This window comes from Hemitrygon akajei, chromosome 5, assembly GCF_048418815.1.
Source record: "Hemitrygon akajei chromosome 5, sHemAka1.3, whole genome shotgun sequence".
Lineage (NCBI taxonomy): Eukaryota > Metazoa > Chordata > Chondrichthyes > Myliobatiformes > Dasyatidae > Hemitrygon > Hemitrygon akajei.
Window position 1 is genome coordinate 174222912 of NC_133128.1, and position 15993 is coordinate 174238904.

The window sequence follows — 15993 nt, forward strand, 5'->3', positions numbered from 1 at the left end:
CATTTCCCACACTGCAATTGTGATTACTCTTCAAAACTACTTCAATTGGATGTAAACTAGTCAAGTTTTCTAACCTGTTGCAAAAAATAGTGTTTGTGAAATAGGAAAGGAAACAAAACACAAAGTTTGTGAGGGTGTAGTAACTGTTCCCTATTTTAACTGCACATCTAGCTTTGGTGCAGTGTGTTAATATTTTTATCAAACTGAATTCTTAAGGTGAGCATATTTAATATTATTAGCAAGGCCATTTATCTATTTAATTTGGACATACACCAAACTAGTAACTAATATATTATTTTTAATTCTCTTTTCCCTTGATCCTCAGCTAAATGTCTCTCTTTTATGTTGTCTTCTGCACGATGATAGTTGTTGAATTGATCAAGATTTTTGAAGCGGCCGTGATACTACAAGGCACTGAAGTGTACTTTTCCTGATACTATTCACTGATACGGGCACGTAAACTGCATGGCATGAGTAGGAAAATCCTGGGATGAGATCAGTGTCCATTTGGCTCTGGGACCAAATATATCGATCTCAGCAATCAGGCAACAATTCACTAGGAGCTCTTGCTACATATGTAGTGCAAGCCTATGATGGATACCCCAATTATGCTGACAAGGTTTCATTTGTCTAATTTGTTGCATCTACAATTATGTGCCAACTGTCTGTTTGGATGCTTCTCTAATATCATAAGGTTGTGTCTCATTTGTAATTGTAACCTTCGCAGCGAACTTGAGAAATATTGCTTTTGATAGACAATTATGAAAAACTGCTCAGTTTTTTAAAAAAAAGTATCTGTCAGCATTCATTTTGTTTCAAATGTTAAGTTATTCTCTGAGATATATGCTGCGAAAAAAAAACCAAAACTGTCTCTCAACCTTGGCACTTACGTGAAATTCTTTTTCTTTGTATTTTTCCCAAAAAAGTTGTTTTTTCAGGATTTATGGCGGCTTCCTATCAATATACTGTACTTGAGACACTGACTGATCCTACGGACATCTGGGAAATAATAGAGACAATTGGAAAAGGAACCTTTGGAAAAGTTTACAAAGTGTCTAATAAGCTAGATGGTAGCCAAGCGGCAGTCAAAGTACTGGACCCAATCAGCGTTAGTATTTGACATCTTCCCCTTAATTGTATCATATGATGTAGGTATTTTAACTGCAATTATCATTTTTTTCTTGTTGTATCGTACACATTTTAATGAATGTGATTGATATACAATACAGTATGTGAGGTTTTGAATGCTAGTGCATTTGGAGAGCAAGAACAAATAGCTCTCAAACCCAGGTATTGAGCAGCCCGTCCAAAACCAAATGTTCTTACTAAGCCAGTTTGTGCAACGTTTATCTTATATTTGAATATGCCAAGGTACATTGTAATTATCCATTGCCCAAAATAGGTGCTGAGGTCTTGGTGCAATCATCTGCCAATTAAGCTCTTGATTCAGGAATATTGTGTCTTTTGTGGGTGTGAAAGGGCTATGTATTCTTTTTTCTTCTTCTAGTCTGAAGCTGTGCTGTCATTATGCTTACCCAGTCTGCACTTAAATTTAGTTTAGTATGGCTAGTTGTACATGCAAACAGAACCGTTTGCTTTCTGTACGTAGAATCAGAATCAGGTTTATCATAACTGTCTTGTGATGTGAAATCTGTGGTTTTGCAGCTGTATCCAGTACAGTGGAAAGATGTAAAAATACTATAAATCATACAAAATCTCCCCAAGCTGCTAATGAAGTAGAGCCACTTGTGATAGGCAAATTGCAGCGTGACCAGTTCTTGTTCAGGCAAATGTTTATTGTAGCCATAGCCAGCCTCTCAAAGCACTTCATTATGGCAGATGTGAGTGCTATTGGTTGATAATTGTTCAGGTAGCATGCCCTGCTCTTTTTAGGCAGCCGGTATGATTGCTGCCTTTTTGAAGCAGGTGGGAACTTCAGACCACAGCAGTGGCGTTGAAGGTGTCCTTGAATACTCCAGCCAATTGAGCAACACAGGATAAGAAGAAAGAAAATATAGGGGGGCAAAAAATAGTATCACGAGTATGCCTTGTGCCTGCTTTGGCATTGTCTAGGATTGTGGCACCTAACAGGGGGCTTTCCATTTTCCTGCCTAATCTCTGTTGATCTTGAAATCCCCTGGAGGGAAAAAAATATCACCTTGTTTTAAACAACACTGCAGATTTTCTCTTGTTTACCTTATTTTAAATATACTTAATGATTTGGCATTCACTGCTGCCTGGGCTAAAGACTTCCCAAGATTCACAACTCTCTTGGATAATAAATTCCTCCTTATCCAAGCCTTAACTAGATGATCCTTTATCCTGTACTTTGCATCCTAGTTCCAGATTCTTCACACCAGTGAAGGCTTCCTTGAACCATCTACCTAGTAATTTGTCCTAGTAATATGTTTCAACAAAATACCAATAATCCATTTAAACTCCTGAGAATACAGACAATAATTAATAAAACATATGAATCTTTTATTCATAAAACGAAGCTTTCAGTCCGTGGGTTTTGTAAATCTTCTTTGCACTGCTTTGAAAGTAAGTGTATTCTTCCTTCATTAAATGAGACTAAAAACTGTATGCAGTGCTCACATTGCACCAAGACTTGGCTACTTTTGTACTCTATCTTACTTGCATTCAGGGCCAACATTCTAATCACCTCCATAATTGTGTTCTGTACTTGCAGAGTATCGCTGTTTATGCTGGTATGAAAATAATTTAAATTTCTTAACCAGTACTAATGTATTATGAGTACTACAATTTATACAACTATAGTACTATAGTATATAAGGAATTTCATAACACAAACAGTATGTGCAACTTTCTGATCAGTACACTGTATAAATTTGCTTCTATTCCCTACACTATTATTTTTGGGCCTCTATATTCAATTGTATTAGAAATATACATTATGTGGTGACCTAGCATTATTTATTATTGTCATTCACTTCTCATTTTATCATTTTTCTTAGGTTGTTGATGAGGAAATTGAAGCAGAATACAGCATCCTGCAGTCACTTACAAGTCATCCTAATGTTGTTAAGTTCTATGGGATGTTCTATAAAACTGATCTGAAATCTGGTGGACATCTCTGGTTGGTTCTAGAGGTAAGAAGCCTATGGCTTTAGGATAACTTTTGTGTTTAACTTCTAGAGGAGTGTATAAAAGGAACTTGTAGATTTATAAAGCTAAATTTTATAGTTGGTGATAGCAGCCAGATTAGATCAAATCCATAAAATAGTGAAGATAGAAAATGCCCTTATATCAAATGTTTGCCTCCTGCTCTTTCTGATGGATTTAAGTACCTTAGAAAATAATTTAAATGTGATACTTCACTCACAGAATGTATTCTAAAAACACCTTCTGTTCTTTGCTGACCAGATGCTCAGTTGGATGAACCAAAACCACGTCATTGTAATGTCCAATTAGACAGTTTCACCTTTTCAATCTGTTCTGTCGTTCCGTGAGATTATTCTTGATCTGTGAACAGGCTCTGTGAAACATTGTTTTGCTTTATCTCATCTCTCACAAACATGATCAGAATTTGATTTGATTTCAGAATTCACTGTTGATAAAGGACCAACTATTGTTTGTGGAAGGGAATTTTAAACTTCTACCAAACTCTGTGTTTCCTCAACACTTTTCATTTAATTTATCATTGGCATAGATTTCCCTACTGTTAGGAATAGTTTCTCAATTCAATTCATTCTCTTTTACTGAAGGGTGATTGGTTAAATTTCCTATCCAAATCCTTATTCTCTGACTTCTCATAATTTAGCCCCTGGAGTTCAATATCCTTCTGGAATTCTTTAGGCCACATTTCTCTAAGGCTAATTTTTTTTTTTGAAGGTGAACTGTCCAAAATATATATGCAGTACCCAGGGTTTGGTGTAATGGCTAATTACTAAACTTTGAACCTCTTGCAGTCATGATGATCAACTTGCCAATAATCTTTTGATTACTTTTCCGAACCTGCAGATGGCATTTTAACTATTAAACAATTTTAACTATTTAACTATTAAAACAGATGGTATTTACAAAGCTCTTGCATCTTTAGGGAGTATTATAGAAACATAGAAAACCTACAGCACAATACAGGCCGTTCGGACCACAAAGTTGTGCAGAACATATCCCTACCTTTGAAATTACTAGGCTTACCCATAGCCCTCTATTTTTCTAAGCTCCATGTACCTATCCAAAAGTCTCTTAAAAGACCCTATCGTATCTGCCTCCACCAACGTTGCTGGCAGCCCATTCCACACACTCACTGCTCTGTGAGTAAAATAACTTACCCCTGACATCTCCTCTGTACCTACTCCCCAGCACCTTAAACCTGTGTCCTCTTGTGGCAACCATTTCAGCCCTGGGGAAAAAGCCTCTGACTATCCACACGCTCAATGCCTCTCATCATCTTATACACCTCTATCAGGTCACCTCTCATCCTCAGTCGCTCCAAGGAGAAAAGGCCGAGTTCACTCAACCTGTTTTCATAAGGCATACTCCCCAATCCAGGCAACATCCTTGTTAATCTGCTCTGCACCCTTTCTATGGCTTCCACATCCTTCCTGTAGTGAGGCGACCAGAACTGAGCACAGTACTCCAAGTGGGGTCTGACCAGGGTCCTATATAGGGCAACATTGCCTCTCAGTTCCTAAATTCAATTCCATGATTGATGAAGGCCAATACACCATATGCCTTCTTAACCACAGAGTCAACCTGTGCAGCTGCTTTGAGCGTCCTATGGACTAGGATCCCAAGATACCTCTGTTCCTCCACACTGCCAAGGGTCTTACCATTAATGCTATATTCTGTCATCAAATTTGACCTACCAAAGTGAACCACTTCATAGTTATCTGAGTATTATGAAATCATAAGTTTGTTGTGTTGATGTTTGCATTTTTATTGTGCAGTTATCACAAGTGAAAAATCACTAATATTTTCTTGGGAATGGAAGCTTGTTAGTCTTAAATTTGGAAGGCATTACAGGCATATTTTAAATTTGTATCTGAATTTGTTCTATCTTAACATCCATATATCTGTTCCATAAATATAAAAATTATGGTTAAAATAAACATGTCAGGGTCATTTGACAAAGTCAAAGGTCACTTCATTCTGTCAAATTTTGATGATCTTGAAAATATAAGATTGCTAATCCTGTGATATAAGTAAGTAATTTAAACTTCAATTGTGTTTGTTGCATGGTCATTATGTTTAACATTCATGGGACCTTGTGCAGAAGGTAGAACTATTTTCTTTGACAGTTCACTGGAAGCAGTGTATAAGAGGAGACTGGAGTATGTTTATTGTAAATTGACCCATGATTAGGCTCGAAGGGCTGGAGGAGCCTATTCCAGACTGTATCTCAATAAATAAACAGATGTGACACGAGAAAAAGTTAATAGTCTTAGATCTATGGCATCATTGAAACCCAATGTAATTTAGAGTCTAGATCAAGCAGCACTGAAGCAGGCATTTCAACTCATCCTGTCCTTATTGACCTTCAAATACTCATCTTGATTTGTTGCATTCTATGCCTTGTTCATTTAGATACTTGAAAGTTGTGAGAGCCTCTGCCTCCATTACCCTTCTCAGACAGTGCATTTCGAATTCTAACCATCCACCAGTTTAAAAAAAGTTCTTCCTTACTCACCTTAAACCTAATTTTTGTACATGATTCACAAAAGACTATTAGGCACGTTCATCAAGTAATTGGAAAAAATAACACTGCTATTGCTTGGGGAGTTTAGTTTCAAGGTAAAAAAAGTTATGCTCCAGTTACTTGGGCATTGCTGAGGCCACATCTGGAGCATTATGTATAGACATGGTCTTTTTATTTGCATTGGTTATTTGAATATGTGGGTTGGCTTGTAAGGAAAGGTTGGACAGGTTAAGCTTGTTGGCAGTTGTATTGGAAGAATGAGTGATCTTGACGGGCTGGATGTTGAAAGGAGAAATTGCCTCTTGTGATAGAATCTAGAACTAGAGGTCACTGCTTAAAAATATGAAGGCTGATGTTTAGAAAGAGATGGGATGATTTTATTCTCTCTCCAATCTCAAGAATCATTGGAATCTTCTTTCTCTAAGGGTGGTGAAAGTCTTTGAATGTTTTTTAAGAATAGGTAGATATTTGAGAAGCAAGGCCCAAAGTTCAGTTTTATTAGCAAAATATGTATAACACACACAACCTTGAGATTCGTCTTCTTGCAGACACTCACAAAATAAAGAAGCATAAAAAATCCATAGAAAACCACAAAGACCGACGAACATCTAATGTGCAAAAGAGGACAAACCATGCAAACAGTTTAAAAAAGGGTAAACAAAGGTGGTGAAAGGTTACTATGGTTGGACAGGAAAGCAGAATGGAGGTTTGAAGCAGTTAGAGGAAGACCAGTTATGGCTTCAGCTACTATGGAAACCCCCAAGCATTGCCTCTTCAAAGGTGCAGGTAGTTTGGTCTGTAGAAAACCTTACCCAGAGGTTGAAAGGCTTCCTTAATTTCTTGGATGTTTGAAAGAACTGCATCTGAAGTGATTGTGCAGGTTTCTATTAAAAATGAGTTGAGATATCCAGCCTAATTTTCTGTGGTACTTGAGCTCTGAATTTATTCCAACAATAACAGCCTTCATTCTGTGCTCGCATTATGGCTTCTTCCATATTGGCAATGACTAGGTGGCAATTTTGAGCTTCACGTTGCATGATATTTCAACTCGTAATCGCAGTCCCACACTAACCTCAGCCTTTTCCACTGCTACATTGAGGTCAGGTGCAAACTAAAAGAAGAAAACTTCATGTTCCACTTGGATAGTCTACAACCCAATGGTATGGATATTGAGTTTTCCAATTCTAGCTAACTCACACCCCTTTTTGTTCCTTTCCCACTCTTGCTGGTCTGTCTAGATTCTCTTTCCACTTGATCACATTTCCCATTCTCTTTCTTCCCCCAATCCCTCCTCCCCCTCCATGTTGCTATGACTTGTTATGATGGTAACAAGTAGGCAGTTTTCTCTAAATTGGACAATCCACGTCGGGGGTGCATAAAAAAGACTACCTTTTAATCAGGGCAACAGTTGAAATTTAAAGGAGAGCTTCACGGCAGATTCTTTGAGTTGAGGAGTGACCAATCAGCAAGTGGGAATCATTAGAAAGGGTGAATAAAAATACAGTAATTCAAGTGCAAGAGGAGCGGCCATTCTTTTAGAGTGAGCCATTGTTCAGATTAGCTTTAGTTCATCAGGTTTTGCTGAGGTAAATTGTCTTGTAAGTTAGTCTCTCTGTTCCTATTTGTTTATTTCTCTTCTGTTAGGGCTTACTGGTTCAGTGAGAATGGCTCCAGGGGCAGTGTTTTGTACTCTGAGTGGGATGTGAGAAGTCTGGGAGTGACTGGTTTGCAGCTCCTGAGAGAATGTATTAAGGAACTGGAGCTGCAGCTTAATGACCTTTGTCTCGTATGGGAGAATGAGGAGGTGATAGGCAGGAACTACAGGGAGGTAGTCACTCCTGAGTTGCAGGAGACAGATAACTGGAGAAGGAAGGTAAATGCACAGTCAGTGCAGTGTACACCTGTGGCCGTTCCCCTCAATAATAAGTATATAACTTTAGAAACTTTTGAGGGGGGTGACCTACACAGTGGGGGAGCCATAGTGACTGGGTCTCTGGCACTGAATTTGGTGCTGTGGCTCAAAAGAGCAGAGAGGTGAAGAGGACTGCAGTGTCAATAGGAGATTCCTTAGTCAGAGGAACAGAGCTGAGGTTCTGTGGGTGCAATAGAGAAACCTAGAAGATTTGCTGCCTCCCTGGTGCCAGGATCAGGGATGTCTCGCAGAGAGTCCATGACATTCATAAGGGCGAGGGTGAACAGCCAGAACTCTTGGTACATATTGGCATCAATGACATAGGTAGACAAGGTGAGATCCTGCAAAGAGATTTTAGGGAGCTAGGTAGAAAGCTGAGAAACAGGACCTCCAGGGTAGTAATCTCTGGATTACTGCATGTGCCACATACCAGAGAGGGTGTGAATAGGATGATTTGGCGGGTGAATGCGTGAAGAACTAGTGCAAGGGGCAAGGGTTCAGATTTATGGATCATTGGGATCTTTTCTGGGGAAGGTATAACCTGTATAAAAGGGACGGGTTACACCTGAACCCATGGGGGTCCAATATACTTGTGGGGAGGTTGGCATAGGTTGTTTGGGTGGGTTTAAACTAATTTGGAAGGGGCATGGGAATTGGAATGATATCATTGAGGATGAGATAGTTGCTTTACAAGCAGAGGCAATGTGTAGTGAGACCAGGGGCTGATGATAGGGCAAAATTGCAGTCAACAGGATAAGTTGCAATATAAAAGGTGAACAAAATTGAAAAGGGTGAATACAAGGCTGAAGTTGTTATATTTGAAAGTGTGCAGTATACAGAATAAGGTAGATGAACTTGTAGCACAGTTACAGATTGGCATGTATAACGTCGTAGGCATTGTGAAATCATGGCTGAAAGAAGATTATAGCTAGGAACTTAATGTCCAAGGATACACATTGTATTGAAAAGGTAGGTAGGAAGGCAGAGGGGACATAGGGTCAGAAGATGTTGAATCATTGTGGATAGAGCTAAGGAACTGCAAGGGTAAAAAGATCCGTAAGGGAGTTGTATTCAGACCCCCAAACAATAGTAAGGACTTGGTCTACAAATTACATTGGGAGATAGAGCATGCTTGCCAAAAGGGCCATGTTATAATAGTCATGGGGGCTTTCAATACCTAGGTATATTGGAAAAATCAAGTTGGCGCTGGATTCCAAGAGGAGACCTGGAATGCCTATGAAATGGCTTTTTAGAGCAGCTCGTGGTTGAGCTCACTAGAGGATCAGCTATTCTGGAGCTATTGAGTGTTGTGCAATGAACCAGAATTGATTAGAGAGCTAAAAGTAAAGGAACCCTTAGGGGAAAGTGATCATAATATGATTGAATTCACCCTGAAATTTGAGAAAGAAAGTCAGATATTTCAGTATTACAGTGGGTTAAAGGGAATTACAGAGACATGAGAGAGCAGTTGGTGATGTTGATTGGAAAAGAACACTGGCAGAAATGACAATAGAGCAGCAATGGCTGGAATTTCTGGAAGCAATTTGGAAGGCACAGGATATATATATCCCAAAGATGAAGAAAAATTCTAAAGGCAAGATGACACAACCATAGCTAATAAGAGAAGTGAAAGCCGACATAAAAGCCAAAGAGAGGGCAGAAAATAGAGCAAAAAATAGTTGGAAGTGATCGGATTGGGAAGCTTTGAAAAACCCACCAAAGGCAACTAAATAAATCATTAAGAATGTAAAGATGAAATACGAAAGTAAGCTAGATAATAATAAAGTGGATACCAAAAGTTTCTTCAGATGCATAAAGTGTAAAAGAGAGTTGAGAGTGGATATTGGATTGCTGGAAAACAATGCTGGAGAAGTCGTAATGGTGAACAATGAAATAGCGGACATGATGAATTAGTATTTTGCATCAGTCTTCACTGTGGAAGACACTAGCAGTATGTTCGAAGTTCCAGGTGTCAGGGGTCATGAAGTGTGTGAAGTTACCATTACTAGAGAGAAGGTTCTTGGGAAGCTGAAAGGTCTGAAGATAGATAAGTCACCTGGACCAGATGGTATGTACCCCAGTGTTTTGATAGAGGTGGTTGAAGAGATCATGGAGGCATTTGTAATGATCTTTCAGGAATCACTAGATTCTGGGATGGTTCCAGAAGACTGGAAAATTGCAAATGTCACTTCACTCTTCAAGAAGGGAGAGAGACAGAAGAAAGGAAACTATAGGCCAGTTAGTCTGACCTCAGTGGTTGGGAAGATATTGTAGTCGATTGTTAAGGATGAGGTCTTAGAGTACTTACAGGCACATGATAAAATAGGCCGTAGTCAGCATGGTTTTCTCAAGGGAAAATCTTGCCTGACAAATCTGTTGGAATTTCTTGAAGAAATAACAAGCAGGATAGGCAAAGGAGAATCGGTTGATGTTGTGTACTTGGATTTTCAGAAGGCCTTTGACAAAGTGCCACACATGAGATGGCTTAACAAACTATGAGCTCATGGTATTACAGGAAAGGTTCTAGCATTGATAAAGCAGTGGCTGATTGGCAGGAGGTAAAGAGTGGGAATAAAGGTTGCCTTTTCTGACTGACTGCCAGTGACTAGTGGTGTTCCACAGGGGTCTGTGTTGGGACCGATTATTTTTATGTTGTATGTCAGTGATTTAGATGATGGAATTGATAGCTTTGTTGCAAAGTTTGCAGACAATATGAAGATAGGTAGTTTTGAGAAAGTAGGCTACAGAAGGACTTAGACAGATTGGGATAATGGGCAAAGAAATGGCAGATGGGATACAGTGTTGGGAAGTGTATGGTCATGCACTTTGGTAGAAGAAATGAAAGGGTTGACTATTTTCTGAATGGAGAGAAAATCCAGGAATCTGAGATGCAAAGGGATTTGGGAGTCTCTAAAGGTTAATTTGCAGGTTGAGTCTGTGGTGAGGAAGGCAAATGTGATGTTAGCATTAATTTCAAGAGGACTGGAATAAAAGGCAAGGATCTAATGTTGAGACTTTATACAGCACTGGTGAGGCCTGACTTGGAGTATTTTGAGACATTTTGGGCCTCCTATCTTAGAAAGGATGTGCTGAAGCTGGAGAGCGCTCAAAGGAGGTTCACAAAAATGATTCCAGGATTGAATGGTTTGTCATGTGAAGATGGTTCTGGGCCTGTATTCCCTGGAATTCAGAAGAATGAAGGGTGACCTCATAGAAACTTATTGAATGGTGAAAGGTCTTGTTAGAGTGGATGTGGAGAGGATGTTTCCTATGGTGGGAGAGTCTAAGACCATAGGACACAGCCTCAGAATAGAGCATTATCCTTTTAGAACAGAGATGAAGAATTTCTTTAGACAGAGAGTGGTGATTCTATGGAATTCATTGTCACAGGCAGCTGTGGAGACCAAGTCTTTATGTACTATATATTTAAGGCAGAGTTTGATAGATTCTTGATTGGTTAGGGCATGAAGAGATACAGGAAGAATGCAGGAGATTGGGGCTGAGAGGAAAATTGGACCAGCCCTGATGAAATGACGGAGCAGATTTGTTGGGCCAAATGGCCTATTTCTGCTCCTATATCTTTTGGTTACCCTCTCCCACCTAGTTCCTTTGCCCATGCATCTATTCACCTGGGTTTCTTCTCTCTTGACCTATCTTTCCTACTCTGTATCTCATTTGGTTCCATCTCCCCTTCAACCATCCTTATTGGCTCCACTTCCATCTTCTAGCTTCATTCTACGTATACATTTCCCCTCTCCTCCGCTAACCTGGTTCCATCTGCTTTACTTTTTTTCATCCTTCCTTATCTGTTCTCTGCCATTACCTAGCTCTCTCTATCTCAGAACTGCTACCTCCTCTTCCCCCACCTTGCTCCATCTTTCCATTATCCCCTATCTAACCTGGTTCTACCTATCAACCCCTCCCTCTTTCCTTTATGTACTGCTAACTTTCCTCTACACTCCTGGTCCAGATCAGACCCAAAATGTTCATCATTTAACCCACTGAGGAAGCAGGTTGCTTTTTCCTCAGATTCCAGTATCTGTACTCAGTTGGGTCTGTAATAATCTGTAATATTCCCTCTCCATTTCTCTTCAGAACTGTTGATTGAGTGGTGTTCCTGGTTTTGGATTGTGATTGGAGCAATCAGTGATATCATAATAAAAATGATTTTTCCCATTTGCCTGAGTGCAAATGGCATAAGTAGATGTTGTTATGAGCATTTATCAGAGTCAGGTTTGTACAGGCTTTGATAAGGCTCATTTATTCTATTGTCTGTTGATTTTAAATATTCTAATTGATGTACTCGCTTGTGAAAATGATTTTATTTTCCCTTTACAGTATTGAAATGGAAGAAGTATTAAATATTGAGCTGTATTTAGACTTTGAAATGTTATGCAAAAAACAATCAAAGAGACTGGACTACTGATTCTAAATTAAGTCATTTACAGAATATTAATGTATTTGAATTTCTGGGATGAGAGTCTGTGCACATTCATGGTACAACACATTGGCACTAAGTCAAGACTGTTCAAATATGCTTCTTGTCTACTTTATGCTGCTTGCTAGTAGCCATACTGATGACATGAAAGATTGAAAGGGCAATAATCTCTGTCCATCATTCATGAAATTGGTCTGCTTCAGGTAATTCAGCTTGGCTGAGAGCAGACTATTAGTTATTATGAAGAATAGCATAATCAACCCATTGTTTTTCCAGTTGTGCTTTATGTGAAATGAATTAAATTTTAATGTCAAACACAATTATGTTGATTGCTATATTTTATGAATGAAGTAATGCAATTATTTTTCTATTAACGCGTAACATATAGAAGTTTTTGGACTAATTTCTCTCTGCCCTGTTTTCCTGAACAGTAAGGCAGTGCGAAAAGTAAAACACTGCTTTGACCACACTTGGAATATTGGGTTCGGTTTGGTTGCCTCATTATTGGAGAGATGTTGATGCTTCAGAGAGGGGGCACAGTAGATTTATCAGGATACTGCTTGGATGAGAGGGCATGTCTTGTGAGGAAAGGTTGAACAAGTTAGGAGTTTTCTCTTTCAAGTGAAGGAGGATAAGAGATGTACAAGATGATAAGAGATATAGTGAGAGAGTGGATAGCTGGTGACTTTTCCCCGGGGTGGAATTGGCTATTACAAGTGAGCATAATTTAATGTGATTGGAGGAAAGTATAGGGGGATGACAGAGGTAGTTTTTTTTTTACACAGAGTGGTAAGTGCTTGGAACACACTGCCAGCGGTAGTGAGAAGCAGATTCATTAGAGATATTGAAGAGGTCCTTAGATATGCACATGGATGAATGAAAAGTGGAATACCATGTGGAAGCTAAGGTTTAGATTGATCTTGGAATAGGTTAAAAGGTTGAGGGGCATTTATTGTACTGTACTTTCCCATGTTCCATGTTCTATAATGCTTCTAAATCTTAATGGCAAGATGGTGCCAGTGAACCAATGGCAATGTCCTGCAAACAGTTCATGAAATTACTTCTTTTACTACTTTTATTTCTTCTTTCAAATATGATTTTGCTACTAAGTTGGGTGCGATTGGAAACTTTGAGTTACATTTTGATGGTGTATTTTTGAGTCAAGGGACTTTGGTGAGATTGGGAGTAGAGTGTGCGGACTGGTGTTCTGGAAGCCTGGACGAAGGGTGCGAGCCCGTGATTGACTCTATTGCGTCCTCCAGTTGAGGCATTGAGCAAGGTTGAAGTCGACAAAGATCAGAGCAGAGGGCAGGCGTGTTTTCAGTGCCATCTGCCTGAGTTTGACCGGTCTTAGACCATAAGACATATGAGCAGAATTAGGCCATCTGGCCCATTGAGTCTGCTCCGCCATTCAATCATGGCTGATTTGTCTTTTTAATCTCCTCCTCAACCCCAGTTCCCGGCCTTCTCCCTGTAACCTTTGATGCCATGTCCAATCAAGAACCTATCAATCTCTGCATTAAATACACCCAACGACCTGGCCTCCACAGCTGCATGTGGCAACAAATTCCACAAATTCACCCACCCTTTGGCTAAAGAAATTTCTCCACATCTCTGTTTTGTTGGCTGGTTGCATCATGGCCTTGTATAGTTATTTGAACACAGGCTGCAGAGGGTCGTGGACATAGCCTGGCCCATCTTAGACATACCCTACCCCACCATTGATAGCATCTACAGGAGGCACTTAGTTTCCATAAGATATAGGAACAGAATTAAGCCATTTGGCCCTGAGTATGCTCCATGTTTCATGGAATGATATGTTGCAGAACTGGGAATAAGCTGTTTTAGATCTATCCATGTCTCACAAGGTTGACTGGTGATATAGTGGCCTCTGCACCTGACTTCGAGGTGAGTGGTCTTGGTTCGAATCTGGCCGGCTCCTTGCATCCTTCCCATCTGTGCTGGGTTCATTGTCGAGCTGGCAACTCAGCCTCATTTAAAAAAAGACAGACAAGTGCTAAAGAAGTGGCAAGGTTGCTGCCCATTGCGCCACAAGGCGCTGAAAGGAGCAGCAGCAATGTCCGTTAGAGCAGAGTGATCAAAACATAATTAAATTTCATTTTCAGTTTGAGAATGAGAAACTTGGATCTGCGACCACTGTCTTAAACTTGCAAAGAAAATCGCAAAAATATTGATAGTAGATCAGTACAACTGAATTCAGAAGTATAAAAAAAATGGATGAACGCTTGCAGAAAATGTAAACATATTTCATAATGCTCAACAAAAATGCAATCTATTTCAGTCTATTATTGAGATATAATGCATTGAGAAATAGTGAGAAGGATGATCCATCCGCTGCTGGCTAAGTTAAAGATGGTATCTGTTTGAAATAAAAGGCTTAATGTTGCAAAGATGACCTGTAGGCCAGAAGATTGGGATCACTTTAGAAACCAGCAGAGGATGCCTAAATAAAATAAATTATAGAGGGAGATAATAGATAACAAAGTGTGGCAAGGAATTGGAAAAGAGCATTGCCAGCTTGTAAAATGAGTAAAGCTAAATGTTTCAATGGTGTGATGAGGGAATTAACATTTGGGAATAATGAAATGGTAGTAATTTCATGGTAGAATAAAATCATCTATATAATTATAGAAAATCCAAGTGCAAAGGGAAGTGAAGAGATTAAAATAATCCTTATAACTTGAGAAACATATTAGGGATCTGAAAAGCCTAACTATTCACAATATATTATGAATAATGAAGGGATTGAACGTATTCTAGCCACATTTACTGATGATGCGCTGGTAGGTGGGAAAGCAAATTCTGAGGGTACATGAGTCTGTAAAGGATTAAGCATGTGTCCACAAATTTGACAGATGGTGAATAATATGGGAACATATTGAATTATCCAAAGTTTAAATGGAGAGAAACTTATAGCAAGATTTAGATGTTCTTGTAAAGGAAGTTAGCATGCAGATATTGGAAGTGCCTAGGAAAGGAAATAGAATATTGGTCTTTACTGCGAAGGATGATTTGTACAAGTGGCTAAGTACAGGGCACTGGTGAAACTATATATAAAGGACAGTGTGGGTCTTGTTCTCCTTCTTTAAGGAAATTTGTTTGCATCGGTGGCAGTTCAGAGAGCATTCTTTTATTCCTGAAAGCATGTGTGAAGAAAGACCCACATTGTTGCAGATTGGGCCTACTTGGCATTCATTAAATGAGAGGTGATTTTATTAAAATATTTATTATATGGATTCCAAGGGGGCTTATAGAGGTATATCTGCCTGCCAACTGCTGGAAGTGCAGGTGTTTAATCTAAGGTGTAATGGAATGTTATAATCTTCAGGTTTAAGATGGTGCTACCAAAGACATGCGACAGTTTACTGGTGGTTTGAAAGGAAAGGAATTTGATTAAAATCATTATTAATAACTTTTTTTTAAGTGAATTGTGGTAAATTATCACTGTAAACAATCAGTGATGGCCAAGTGAAGATGTGCCCTGCCTGTGCATAGTGAAATCGATGCATTTGGATTCGGAGCTGTCCAGGTCTGATGCAAGTTGCAGGGTGGCACATTCTAGGCCTGGAGCAATTTGCCACTGAGAGGTCTGGGTTCTCGTTTGAAGTACAATCCACTTTTTGGGCAATTTAAATGCTGACCCAGATAGACTGGAAAGGCTGGGTTCTTTCAGGTTCCTTGCTTTGCGACTGTCAGCAAATAAATCTCAAGGTTGTGTAATTTATACATTCTTTGATAATAAATACACTTTGAATCTTTAAATCTTTGGAACGGTATGGTCAACTGTATTGAAAGTTCCTGAGGAAGAAAGATGGGTGGAATATTGTAGGGTGGTCATTGGAATAGAAACTTTCTTAGTGCTATGGGAAAAATGGAAAACAACTGGAGTCATTTAATTATAGTCCACTGGCTTTTGAAAACCTTGGTGTAATGTTTCTTAAGCATTTGTCAATGAAT

General features: G+C 39.2%; 1 protein-coding gene across 1 annotated transcript in view; it reads left to right on the forward strand.

Annotated features, from left to right (window-relative positions):
• Positions 1-15993, forward strand: part of myo3b (myosin IIIB) — a 464201-nt gene that overhangs the window by 18264 nt on the left and 429944 nt on the right. The window contains exons 2-3 of the mRNA XM_073047270.1: positions 927-1108; positions 2979-3113. Coding sequence (XP_072903371.1) covers positions 927-1108; positions 2979-3113 — 317 coding nt within the window. The remainder of the gene's footprint in view (positions 1-926; positions 1109-2978; positions 3114-15993) is intronic.